Below are 13173 nucleotides of genomic sequence, written 5' to 3' on the forward strand. Positions count from 1 at the left end.
GAGTTCCTTTCCAGGGTATTCCTTAGCTGGGTCTTTCCTAGATTGCTCTCCTCCTCAGCCATCCCATTGTAAAGATGGCAATAACAGGAATACAAATGACGGCTATCGTTTAATAGCTACGGCAAGGCAGCGGCTACACCAACTCCCGCACACGTGTCGTCAGTCTGTGTAACCCCCACAGCAGTCCTTGGAAGCGGATGTGGGTATAGATGAGAGAGAGGTGCAAAGGGATGGCATTACTTGCCTGGTCACTCAGGCAGTTAGCGGGCCGCACAAGCAGGCTTTTAATTGGGTACTGTGGCCAGACCCTGTGCGTTTGACCCCGAGGCTACCCAGCCTACAACTGGATCATCGCGTAATTCCAGTGTGACCTCAGAGTTATTACTGGTGGAGTGATTCCCCTTGTGCCTTGGGAATTTTCCTATGCCCTGATCACAGATTCTTTCCTGCCCCTACTGTCTTGTGCTGTCCTACAGTTACAAGTGTTGGGAGCTTCATTGGTTTGAGTGACATTTAATTCTGTAGCAAATAAACCCAATAAACTATACTGGAAAGCACATAGTAATTTACGTTATCCGTGATTTACCAGAAGCAGGCATATCAACACATTCGTGGGGCAGCCCCTTTCCGCACGGTCATCAGGTCCCCGGGCCGAGAGTAGTCCTGCCATCGTCAACATTTGTTTTTTGAGGTTGGCTCTGTGCCAGCCAACTGGAAGGGAAAAGGTGATGGGAGAGGGCTCTGTGGGAGGTATGAGGCCAAGCTGGGAGGTGGGTGACATCGTTTCTGCTCATGTTCTCTTGGCCTGAATGCCATCATTTAGCCCTTGGAAGTCGGTCTGGGACAGGCTGTCCCCAGCTTGCAGACCTGGCACAGTGACAACTCTGCAATGCAGAAGGGGCAGCACGAATTTTGGTGAACAGCTAGAGATGTGTGCTACTGGACTCCTGATTATGTTAGGTGATTTATCACGGGTGAAATTTTGAGTTCCTTTAACTGGGTCCTGCAGGATGCTGGGAGAGTTCTGAACTTGGGAAAAGTTTTTTGTTCAAAATTTATTTTTGCTTCCCTGTTCCCCATTCCAGTAATACAGAACTTACCACAGATGACAATCACAGGGGGACAGATTTCTCCTAAAACTGTTCCATATCTGCCCTCAACATGTCACTATGTTCTTGGCTTAATTACCTGATTTTTTTTCTTCTAACTATATTTAATCAATTTTTTATTTCTCTATACATTTACTGGATCTCAGGTACACAAAATTGGATTAATAGTAACCCTTAGTTCACTGGACATTCTCATCCATAGGTCCTTGTAAGACTTTCTATTTATTTGCTTATTTACTAATAACAAGCCCTTGAAACTCTACCCATATGAAAACTGGAATATTAACATATCTATGATGCTTCCTCCCAATCCCATCCCCCTGCCTCCTACATATATGCAACCTCTATCCTGCATCTTGTGTTTATCATTCCTTTGCTTTTTCGAAAAACCAACTTTTTTTTTTTTGAGAGCAGTTTTAGGTTCACAACAAAATTGAGCAGAAGGTACAGAGATTTCCCATATACCCCCCAGCCCCACATACGTATCTCCTCTGCCATTATCAACATCCCCCACCTGAGTGATGCATTTGTTACAGCTGATGAATCCACATTGATACATCATCACTAACCGAAGTCTACATTACGGTTCATTCTTGGTGTTATACATTCTATGGGTTCGGACAAACTTATAATGACCTGTATCCACCATTATAATATCATACAGGTAGAAATCCTCTGTGCCATGTCCATTCATCCCTCCTTCTCCCCTAACTCCTGGCAGCCAGTCATCTTTTTCTGTCTTCATAGCTTTGCCTTTCCAGGATGTGATATAGTTGGAATCCTACAGTATGTAGCCTTTTAGAGATCGGCTTCATTTACTCAGTAATATGCATCTAAGCTTCATCTATGTATTTCATGGCTTGATAGCACATTTCTGTTTAGCTCTGAATAATTCCATTGTCTGGCTGTCCGCTCACCTGCTGAAGGACATCTTGGTTGCTTCCAGGTTTTGAGAATTATGAATAAAGCTGCCATTAATATCCATGTGCACGTTTTTGTGTGGACAGAACTTTTTAACTCCTTTGGGTAAATACCATGGAGCACAAATGGTAGATCATTTAGTAAGGGTATGTTTAGTTTTGTCAGAAGCCACCAAACTGGGGGCACCTGGGTGGCTCAGTCGTTAAGCGTCTGCCTTTGGCTCAGGGCGTGATCCCGGTGTTCTGGGATCGAACCCCACATCAGGGTCCTCCACTGGGAGCCTGCTTCTTCCTCTCCCACTTCCCCTGCTTGTGTTCCCTCTCTCGCTGGCTGACTCTATCTCTGTCAAATAAATAAATAAAATCTTTAAAAAAAAAAAAAGCCACCAAACTGTCTCCTAAAGTTGCTGTGCCATTTTGCATTCCCACTGGCAATTTGTGCGAGTTCCTGAAGCTCCGCATCTCGCGGGCATTTGGTGGTGTCCGTGTTTTGGATTTTGGCCATTCTAATAGGTGTGCAGTGCTGTCTAGTCGTTTTCATTCGCAGTCCCTCGACGACATGTGATGTGGAGCATCTTTTCATATGCTTATTATCTGTGAATGTTCTTTGAGTGTCTTTTAAGGCTCTTTGGCTCATTTTTAATTGGGTTGTTATTGAGTTTTAAGCGTTCTTTGTATATTTTGGCCAGCAGTCATTTATCAGGATGTGTCTTTTCTTTTTTTTTTTTAATGTTATGTTAGTCACCACACAGTACATCCTTAGTTTTTGATGTAGTGTTCCATGCTTCATTATTTGTGTATAACACCCAGGGCTTCATGCAATACGTGCCCTCCTTAATATTTTCTACTAGTCTGTGTGGCCTGTCTTCTCATTCTCTTGACATTGTCTTAGTTACATTTTGTGATCGGTGTAAGACCTGTGTCTAGGGTGTGTGTGCGTGTGTGAATATCCAGTTCCAACACGATTTATTGAAGAGATTATCTTGTCCCCATTGTATTGCTTTTGCTCCATTGTTAAAGATCAGTTGACTATATTACGTGGATCTGTTTGAGGGTTCACTGTCCTGTTTCAATGATCTGTTTGTCTATTCTTTTGCTAATGCCACACTGATATTTGGTTTGATGTAGTCCCACTTGCTTTTGCTTTTGGTTGCTTTGCTTTTGGTGTCAAGTCTTCAATCCACCTTGAGTTAATTTTTGTGTATGGTGTGAGATAGAGGTCCAGCTTAATTCTTTTGCACGTCACTGTACAGTTTTTCCAACACCATCTATTGAAGAGACTGTCCTTTCTTCACTGTGTGTTCTTGGCTCCTTTGTTATAAGTTAATTGACCATATATGCGTGGTTTTTTCTCGGCTCTCTGTTCCATTGATCTGTGTCTGGTTTTTTTTATGCCAGTACCATACTGTTTTAATTACTATAGCTTTGTAATAGAGTTTGAAATCAGAAAGTGTGCTGCCTCTAGCTTGGTTCTTGTTAATATTGCTTTGTCTACTTGGGGCTTTTTGTGGTTCCATACAAATTTTAAAAAGTGTTCTATTTCTGTGAAAATGCCATTGGAATTTTGATAGGGATTGCATCGACTCTACATACTTTCCCTGTCTTATTGTATTAGATAGGGCTTCCAGTGTGGTGTTGAAGGAAGTGAAAGGGGACAACCTTGCCTTGTCCCTAAACTTATTGGAAAAGCTTTGAGTTTCTCGCCTTTAAGTATGGTGTTAGCTTTAGGTTTGTTGTAGTATTCATTATCAAGTTGAGGAAATTTTCCTCTATTCCTAATACACTGAGAGTTTTTATCATGAATGGGTGTTAAATTTTATTAAATGATTTTTCTATATCTGTTGACACAATCATGTCATTTTTCTTCTTTAGACTGTTGATGTGATGGATGACATAAATTGATTTTCAAATGTTGAACCAGACTTGCATACTGGAATAAATAACATTTGGCCATGGTGTGTAATTCTTCTCATACATTGTTGGATTGGATTTGCTAATATTTTGTTGCAGATTTTCACATCTGTGTTCATGAGAGATATTGGTCTGCTGTTTTCTTGTAATGTGTATTACGTTTTGGTATTAGGGCAATGCTAGCTTCATAAAATGAGTTAGGAATTACTTTATTTGCTTCTATCTTCTTGAAGAGATTGTAGAGAGTTGACCTCATTCCTATCTTGTTATTTTTGTCACATTGTCCTTCAGTAAAGTTTTATAAATTCTGCTGTCAATCTTTTATGTATTTTAGTGTTTTTCTTGATATTTGATATGTTGATGCTATTTTTTTTAAAGATTGATTTGATAATAAAAAAGTGGGAGGAGGGGAAGAGGGAGAGAATCTTTAAGCAGGCTCCCTGGTGAGAGGGGAGCCCGATGCAGAGCTTGGTCCCACAACCCAGGAGATCATGACCTGAGCTGAAACCAAGAATCAGATGCTTAACCGACTGCACCACCCAGGCGCCCCTGTGTTGATGGTATTTTAACTTGACTTTTAGGAAAAGACTTCAATTTTCTAGTTACTGTGGCTGTATGGAAATGCAATTGATTTTTATATCTTGATGTTATATGAAGAGACCTAAAATATTTGCTATTTTTAATAATTTGGCTATAGATTTAAATAGTCACATCACTTGCAAACAGTGACAATTTTATGCGCTCTTGTTCTTTTTTCAATTCTTGTAGATTTAATTTTGCTAGAACCTAGGAGTGAAAGAGGGCCGCATTTTCTGGTTCCTCATTTTAAAAAGGGTACTTCTCATCAACAGTCATGAGGGTTCCTTTTTCTCCACATCATCACCGACACTATTTCTTGTCTTTTTGATTTTAGCCATTCTGAGTAGTGTGAGGTGATAGCTCATTGTGGTTTTGGCTTGCGTTTCCCCGATAAGTGGTGTTGAGCATCTTTCCAAGTGTCTGTTAGACACTTTCATGCAGGTGGCTATTTGGGTCCTCTGCCCATTTTTTAATCTGATCATTTGGAGGCTTTTGGTGTTGAGTTGTGCAAGTTCTTTACATGTTTGGATATTAACCCCTTATGGGATCTATCATTTGCACAAAAGCCATTCAGTAGGCTGTCTGGTCATTTTGTTGGTTTCCTTTTCTGTGCAAAGGCTTTTTATTTTGGTGTGATTCCAATAGTTTAATTTTGCCTTTGTTTCTCTTGCCTGAGGAGATCTATCTAGAAAAATGTTTTTGCAGCTACATCAAAGAAATTATTGCCTATGTTTTCTTCTAGGAGTTTTATGGTGCACTGTTGGGAATACAAACTGGTGCAACCACGGTGGAAGACAGTATGGGCGTTCCCAAAAACTAAAACAAGAATTACCATAGGATCCAGCAATTCCACTGCTGGGTATTTACTTAAATTAAAATGAAAACACTGCATGCAGGGCACTTGGGTGGCTCAGTTGGTGAAGCGTCCAACTCTTGATTTCGGCTCAGGCCCTGATATCATGGGTTATGAGATCGAACTCCACATCAGGCTCTGTGCTCAGCAGGAGTCTGCTCAATTATTCTCTTCCTCTGCCCTTTTCCTCACTCGTGTGTGCAGCTTCTCTCTTTTTTTTTCTCTCTCTCTCCCAAATAATCTTTTAACACAATGAGAACACTAATTTGAAAAAATATATGCCCCTCTGTTTATTGCAGCCTTATTTACAATAGCCAAGATATGGAGGCAACCCAAATGTCCATCCATAGATGGATAAAGAAGATGTGGTATGTACATATACAATGGAATATTAACCATAAAAAATGAGATCTTGCCATTTGCAACAACGTGGGTAGATCTAGAGGGTATTCATGCTAAATGAAATAAGTCAGACAGAAAAATACAAGTACCATATGACTTCACTCATGTGTGGAATTTAAGAAACCAACCAACCAAAAGACAAAAAACAAGACTCTTAAATACAGAGGAAAAACTGGTGGTTGCCAGAGGGGAGGTGGGAGGAGGATGGGTGAAATAAAGGGAATTAAGAGTTATGTGTTATGATGAGCACTGAATAATGTATCGAATTGTGGAATCATATTGTACACCTGAAACTAATATAACACTGTAAATTATACTTCAAGTTTTCTTTAAACAAGAGTACTTCAACTAATGAATCATCGAACTTTACATCAGAAACCAGGGATGTACTGTATGGTGACTAACAATATAATAAAAAAACATTAAAATAAAAAAAAAGTCCCTCTGAAATTTCCCCATTTGGATGATATATACTGTAGATTTTTAAAATACATCCTTTGTCAGATTGTTTGCTTCTACTCCTGGTTTGCTAGAGGTTTTTTTTCTTAAAATTATGAATTGGAGTGGTTTTTCTTTTGTATTTTTTATTTCTTTTAGTCTATTAATATAGTAAGTTATATTCATGTATTTCTAAAGACGTAATTAGGTCGTACCTTTTAAATGCACTCCTTGTATTCCTGAGCTAAATCCAACTGGATAATGGCATAGTCTCTTCTTTATATACTAAGGGAATTGATTTGCTCATGTTTCATGTAGGATTTTTTTATATTTATTTACTTTTTCAAGTTCTTATTTAAATTCCAGTTACTTAACCTACAGTGTAGCATTAGTTTCAGGTGTAGAATCTAGTGGTTGATCACTTCCATACAACACCCAGTGCTCATCACAAGTGCCGTCCTTAATCCCCATCACCCATTCAGCCCATCTCTCCACCCCCTTCCCTCCAGTAACCCTCAGGTTGTTCTCTACAGTTAAGAATCTGTTTTCTGGTTTGCCTCTTTTTTCCCATGTTCCTCTGTTTCATTTATTAAATTCTACACATGAGTGAAATCATGGTATTTGTGTTTCTCTGACTCATTTATTTCACTTAGCGTAATACTCTTTAACTCCATCCACGTCATTGCATATGGCAAGATTTCATTCTTTTTGGTGGCTGAGTAATATTCCATTGTGTGTGTGTGTGTGTGTGTGTGTGTGCACGCGTGTGCGTGCCACATCTTTATCCATTCATCCATTGATGGACATCGGGGCTCTTTCCATAATTAGGCTATTGTTGATATTTATATTCATTAGTAAAATGGGTGTTTAATTTTCCTTTCTCATACTGTCCTTGTCTAGTTTACATATCAAGATTTTATAGGCCCCCCAAAAAGGAAATGGCCAATATTCCTCCTTTTCTGGTCTCTGAAGGAGTTGTAGAAGATTCAAATGATATGTTACTTGAAAGTTTGGAACTTGCCAGTAAAATCATGTAGGCTTGGAGTTTCCTGTGACTATTTTTAAATACTGCTTTGATTTTTGAAATCTCTGCCTTATCTATAGTTAGGTCTCCTTTTTCATTCATACAGTTATCTGTGTCTTTTTATTAGTCTGTTGTGAGGTGGGTGTTTTCAAATCTTGATTTTCTTTTATCTTTGGTTTTTAGTTTGCTGATTTCTGCTCAAATTTTTAGTATTTTAATATTTTTATATTTCTTTTGGATTTATTCTATATTTTCCTAATTTTTAAGCAGGACATTTCATTCCCAGATTAAATAAAATAAGGTTGCCTCACTGAAATTTTAGTCTCCTTACGTTGATGTCCTTGGGTCTGGAAGGATTCCAGCAGAGTTTCTGACCCAGAAGGGGTCAATAACTGAGACCTGCTCCTTCTCTTGCTGTCGTAGTCCCTCTAACACAGGACCTGCACAGGTGGTTGTCTAAGGAGCACTTTCCTCCCTAAGACTGTCTCAGAACATGTGCTTGATATTTCAGTGTGCCCTTGGCTTAACTGGTCATTTTTTTTTTCCCTTCTAGACTATTTGTTAGATCAAAGAACTGTCAGTATATGACAGTTGGAATCTAGAGGATGTAATCCCTTGTGCTTCCGATTAGGAATCCACAGAAGTGAGATGGGGTGTCCAGTGACACAACCACGGAGGAACAGAGTGAAACCCAGGTCATGAGACTTTATAGCCTGGGCTCTTTCCACGGAACCAAGCATTCCTCCACACACGAGTGTCCGCTTTACAAAATGGCAAGGTCCTAATGACCTTGCTCAGTATGATCAATCCACACAGCCTCTCTTTGTGATTCTAGAAACTGCAATCGGGAAAAACATGACATTAGTAAAACTATGCAGCTTGCTTGCCCCAAGGGTGCTTGTGCGTTTCGTAGCGCTTGCCATCATTGATACACTGTTTATTCCTACTGTGTGCCAAGGATTTGTGCTGTGGCATTTCAGCGTGAATGTTGTCTCTCTTTGCATATTTTTCTTTCTACCTTTTGACTTCTGTGAAGTAGAACATCTCAAGAAAGGGAAATCGTGGAAGACACGGGGGGTGGGGATAAATAAGCAAATGACAATTTATCCTGAACTTTGCAGCACAGACCCAGTATTGTTTCTTACAGTGCAACAGCTGACAATATTGTTTCTGAAGAAAAATAAAATCCATATGCTTGGAAATGATGTATCTTGCATGTTCATTTTAAAGGAAAAAATGGCATTTATCTTAATTTTGCTGAAGTATCTTTAGTATCCCTTCTGGGCTGTTAATATATTTTTTTTGAAGACGTGTCCTAGATTATGAATTGGCTTGCGTGGGGCAGAGGTTTCCCTGAAACCCCTTGTTCTTACTAGCCTCAAGAGAGGTGTTGCACAAGTTCTAAACATTCTGGGTTTGAAGCCAAGGGTTTGGTGCCTGTGTTGCTTTTGCAGCTGTGGTTTAAATTAGAAACATTCTACCTTCTCAACAGAAAGTTTACAGAGATCCAGATTTTTTAAAGCTTTTTATAGCGTATAATTTCCAGAAGAAGTAGATTGGCCTCAGCTTGTTTGATTCAGAATAAATGAATTACAACAAAATTTAGATTTAAGAGAACTGTACCATTTGAGAGTCTTTCTGTAATAATCTCATTAAGATGGAGTGTACGATGAATTTAAATTTTATGTTACTTTAAATAAATATCTCCTTTATTCTCCACTCATGTCTTCGGGTATTTTTTTTAATTGTTTTAAAATATTCAGATATTTAAAATTTTATATAAATCCTGGCCATGTCTGGGAGTAGAACAGCAAACAGATTATAGGCAGTTCATCCATGTTTTGATGTGGTCAAAATGATCCCAAGACTTCTAAGCATGAGCTTGGAGACTTGGCCCCCTACTAGGCTTACAGTACACACAAGATACGGCACATGTGCACTTTTAGAGAACTTTTTGCATGTGGGATTCCAAACTGTATAGTCTTAAAACACACCAGGCTTTGGATTCCATTTAAAGGGTGCGAGAAAATTATTTCACAAGATGCTATTCCAAAGAACTCAACTTTTATTGTATCACCAGTATTGATCATCTGCATGGGGGAGTTTCCAGATGCTTCATGCTGCTTTGGGATTATTGTGGCCTCTCCTAATCTTCACTTTTCTATCCAGGTTTTAACTTTCAGAAAGAAACTTGGAGATACTTTTCGTGTTCACAATGTTGAGTTTGGGATGCAGGGTAACAGAGTTTGCAAGGACAGATCTTATGTGGGCTGTACGTCCCACTGTGGCTCGTTTTATCAATGTGATTAAGCCCATTTATTTACTTCCCCTTTATGAATCTGTTTCCTTATCTGCAAAATAAGAATAATATCATCTACTAGGTTTGCAATCAATATCAGACAGAAAAACAAACGTAAAGCAGTTAGTACAGGGCATGACACATAGTAAAGACTCAACAAATGTTGGAATTTGTTGTTGTTATACACATTAGTAGAAATTTGTAGATGTTACAACTTGGTTTTCATTTTGGGCAATCCACATTAGGACTAACATTCCTCTAAAATGAAAGGGTTGAACTAAAAACAACCTCTTATGAGCCCCTTCCAGTTCACTGGTTGCCTCAGAATAGGATTGATAAATTGATTAACAGCCTGAAAAGTTTATATCATCTAGGCTTATGAAGGAACAGAGCAGAGTCCCAAATTCCAGAATGTCAGAGGGATGATGGAGGAGGTGAGGAAATGGGGATGGAATTTCACATGGCACAGGTTCCTTTTCTGAAGGGATAAAGTACTAAGCACTAGGAGCCTGCCTGACAAGGAGTGAGACAGCCACGTATAATATTGCAAATTCATGTTTAGGTAAGAATTCAGCAAGAAACAGAGATTCTAGTTTCTTAATATGGATCAACTGATTTCTCACTGAGGGGATGAATGAATGAATAAATGAGCCCAACCTGCTTCATGAAAATATTTATTTTCGATATCTTTAATATTTTATTTTGTTCTATGAAGTGAATAATTCTAGGTGGCCAAAAATGCTTTAGGTCAAAGCAAAATTGGAAAACCCTTGCTTCACACAGTTCTAGGTAGTTGGAAGCAAAATGGTACAAATTGAGTCATTTGAAGGAACAAGATATCGGTATGGAAAATGGAGGGCCACTACTATGATGTCTTCTCTCAAATTTAAGGATAAAGGGAAATGGTTAGCTTTCCAATTATGTAGGAAAAGGAAAAAACACGGAATTTTGACCACATCTAAAACTACTTCTCAAATATAAAACACACCTACATGTTCATGATAGAGAAATTACAAATCGAGTCTCAGACCGTGTCCCAGCCGTGAACTCTGAATTGTCTTGGCAGTGAGTGGACTGAGGGTATCACTAGGGTACAGGGAAAATGACTAATAGAGACACAAAATATTGTTGGAACTAGAATGCCTCTGGCTATCTCCATTGACAGTCCAAAATTTCCTGTTTCTACAGGGTCTTAGACCGGGGAAAAACTTTAACGACTGTGACTATGTTTGTGGATCTTTTTCCCTAAGGTACTTCACAATCAGAAACTCAGGAATTCTGCCTTCTCTTGCATTCAGTTTGCTATAAAATTTTGTGTGCTCTTACGTGTGTGTCTTGATTCCAAAATAATATCCACAACAACTTTAGGTGTTTATATTTTTGCCTTTCAGATTTCAAGTTGGAGATTTTTTTAGGTCATAATTTGAAAATGCTGCTGATTTTGTTCCTCATAATAATTTGTTCCTATGTCTCTATGAACAAAGATCCCGGTAAGTAAAAAAAACAAAACAAAACAAAAGCGGGGGGAAGAATTCTTTTCCTTCATTTTCATTATGGAAAATAGATAATATGAGTTTGACCTACTTAAGAGTTTTGCTTTGATTTGATTTTGATGGTGGCAAAGGTATGGATGGTGACTCAATTTCTTTTTGATGTCAACCTGTGTTCCTTTAAAGATCCTTTGTTTCTGGACCTTATTCCTGGGTTATGATAGAAAGATATGAGAGCTGTTATTTTGTCCTCAATTTCAACCCCTTTTAGGCCTGTTGGGAGTTTGCATGAAAATTCTATCTCTTAATGTTAGATTCAGGCCTGGAACATTTGGCATGTCTCTTCCTAGTTCATTTGTGCCAAAACATTGTCTTAGTTAAGTATCCAGATTTTGCTCCAGTTTAAACTGTTTGCTTATTGTAAAGAAAGTGCTTTTGCCCTGAAGAGAAAGCTGCATAGCTGTCTACTGTCTGTCAGGAATCTTTGTCCGGTGGACATCATGTCAAAATACTGGTATACCCTCCACTGCCGCTCCCATCTCTAAATAGTGAGTTCTCACACTGGCCGCTTCATGTCCTCATGTCCGAGGCCACCTATGTTGGCTTTTGCAGCTTTCTCAAGGAGTCTGACCTTGGAAGCAAGTCAAGACCTTCTGAAGAGAGAAACTAGACTTTGTTCTGCAAACATCTTCCTTTAAGCTCTCACTGGGCTTGATATTAAGCTTTTTAAAGAGAGGCCGTGCTTTTCCCCCACTGTCCCACGACTCAGACATAATGTCGGGCCATATCAGAACCTGAATCTATCTCATGTGCTAGTTTCCTTTCTCCACATGAGCTGTGGGGGGTTAGTCATGAATACAAAGGTTGTTTTTGGTCACAAGTCAAGGCATCCTGGGCAGGGCTCCCCTGACAGTCCTCATAGGGGTCCCAGCCTTCTCTTGGAAGACAGTGTTAATTCACCCTCACTTATTTCTTCCCCGAAACTCACTGCTGGCTATGTGGTCATCAAAAGAGTCTCAAACTGGTTGCCATTAGATTCTTTAGAGGACAGGAAAGAATATTATCCTCTATGCCTTGATCAGACTGCTATCAAGAGAATGAAATCACATGTGGGGTGCCAACGCTGGTTTCCTAGCAATTGTAGACAAGGGGTTGAAGTTATTTTAATTTGATTAGATCTATCTGGTAACCACTTCAGCTTATCAGAATCTGAGTGAGGAAGGACTGTAGATATTTTCTAGTTGAATCCACTCATTTTAAAGGTGAGGAATGTGAGGCCCAAATATGTTGAATGGTTTGATAGAGCGGGTGGAGTTAGCTGATAACAAAGTCAGGACTTTGGTTCTTTGTTCCATTATACCATATTTTCCTAAATCTGCACCACCAGACAGACAGACCTTTCCCTCCCTTCCCCAGATAGGAAATGGATCATCTACTAAACTGGTGAGAACTCTGAATTCAAGCCAGCAGATCACCAGTAAACAACATTCTTGTGCTTAACCCAGTGATTCCCTATCACACAAAAATCTCATCCTACATACCTACCATTGAACCTGGCACTGAATGAAGCCTTAAAGGTTCAACAAAGTATTGTATTCCTATATAAAAATTATCTTTTTTAATAGAAACTAAAACTATAATCCCTTTGCTAGCTTAAGGCATTCTGGTTTCTATGAAGTTTTACTTATGTAAGAATAAATTGAGCAATTTTAATGCTCACTCACACAGTTTATCAAAAAATATTATAAAGAACTTTAAACTTGGCACATTTTTGTGGGTTTTTTTTAGTTTTTTTTTAAACTTCATCAATTTAACACTTGAGGATACAGAACTAATATGTATATGTTAATCAGATCACTGTTGCATTGCTTAAAGAGGAATCACAATGAAAGTATCATTCAGATTTCTCCATTCTAACAAGTTCAAAGCAATGTGATTCTCAATTAAAATTCTTATTCTCTTGATATAAATAGAGATCAAATTCTGAAAGCAAAAAAAAGGGGGGGAGGAAGTGAATCAGCTGCTAATGTTATAAAAACCCAGGATTTTTTATTTCTCTAAATTTACCTAATTAATTCCATACAAAAGTGTTGCTTAATTTGTGATGAATTCAAATGAGAGGGTATATGGAAGGAATCAGCCCAAGAA

At 38.7% G+C, this 13173-nt stretch overlaps 1 protein-coding gene across 1 annotated transcript in view; it reads left to right on the forward strand.

Moving 5' to 3' along the window:
* Window positions 1-10930: 10930 nt before the first annotated feature.
* Window positions 10931-13173, forward strand: part of COL6A6 (collagen type VI alpha 6 chain) — a 107577-nt gene continuing 105334 nt past the window's right edge. The window contains exon 1 of the mRNA XM_045791934.2: window positions 10931-11025. Within this exon, the coding sequence (XP_045647890.2) occupies window positions 10965-11025 (61 nt within the window). The 5' untranslated portion in view covers window positions 10931-10964. The remainder of the gene's footprint in view (window positions 11026-13173) is intronic.

The sequence above is a fragment of the Ursus americanus genome, chromosome 20, assembly GCF_024610735.1.
Source record: "Ursus americanus isolate L20-20 chromosome 20, mUrsAme1.1.p, whole genome shotgun sequence".
Lineage (NCBI taxonomy): Eukaryota > Metazoa > Chordata > Mammalia > Carnivora > Ursidae > Ursus > Ursus americanus.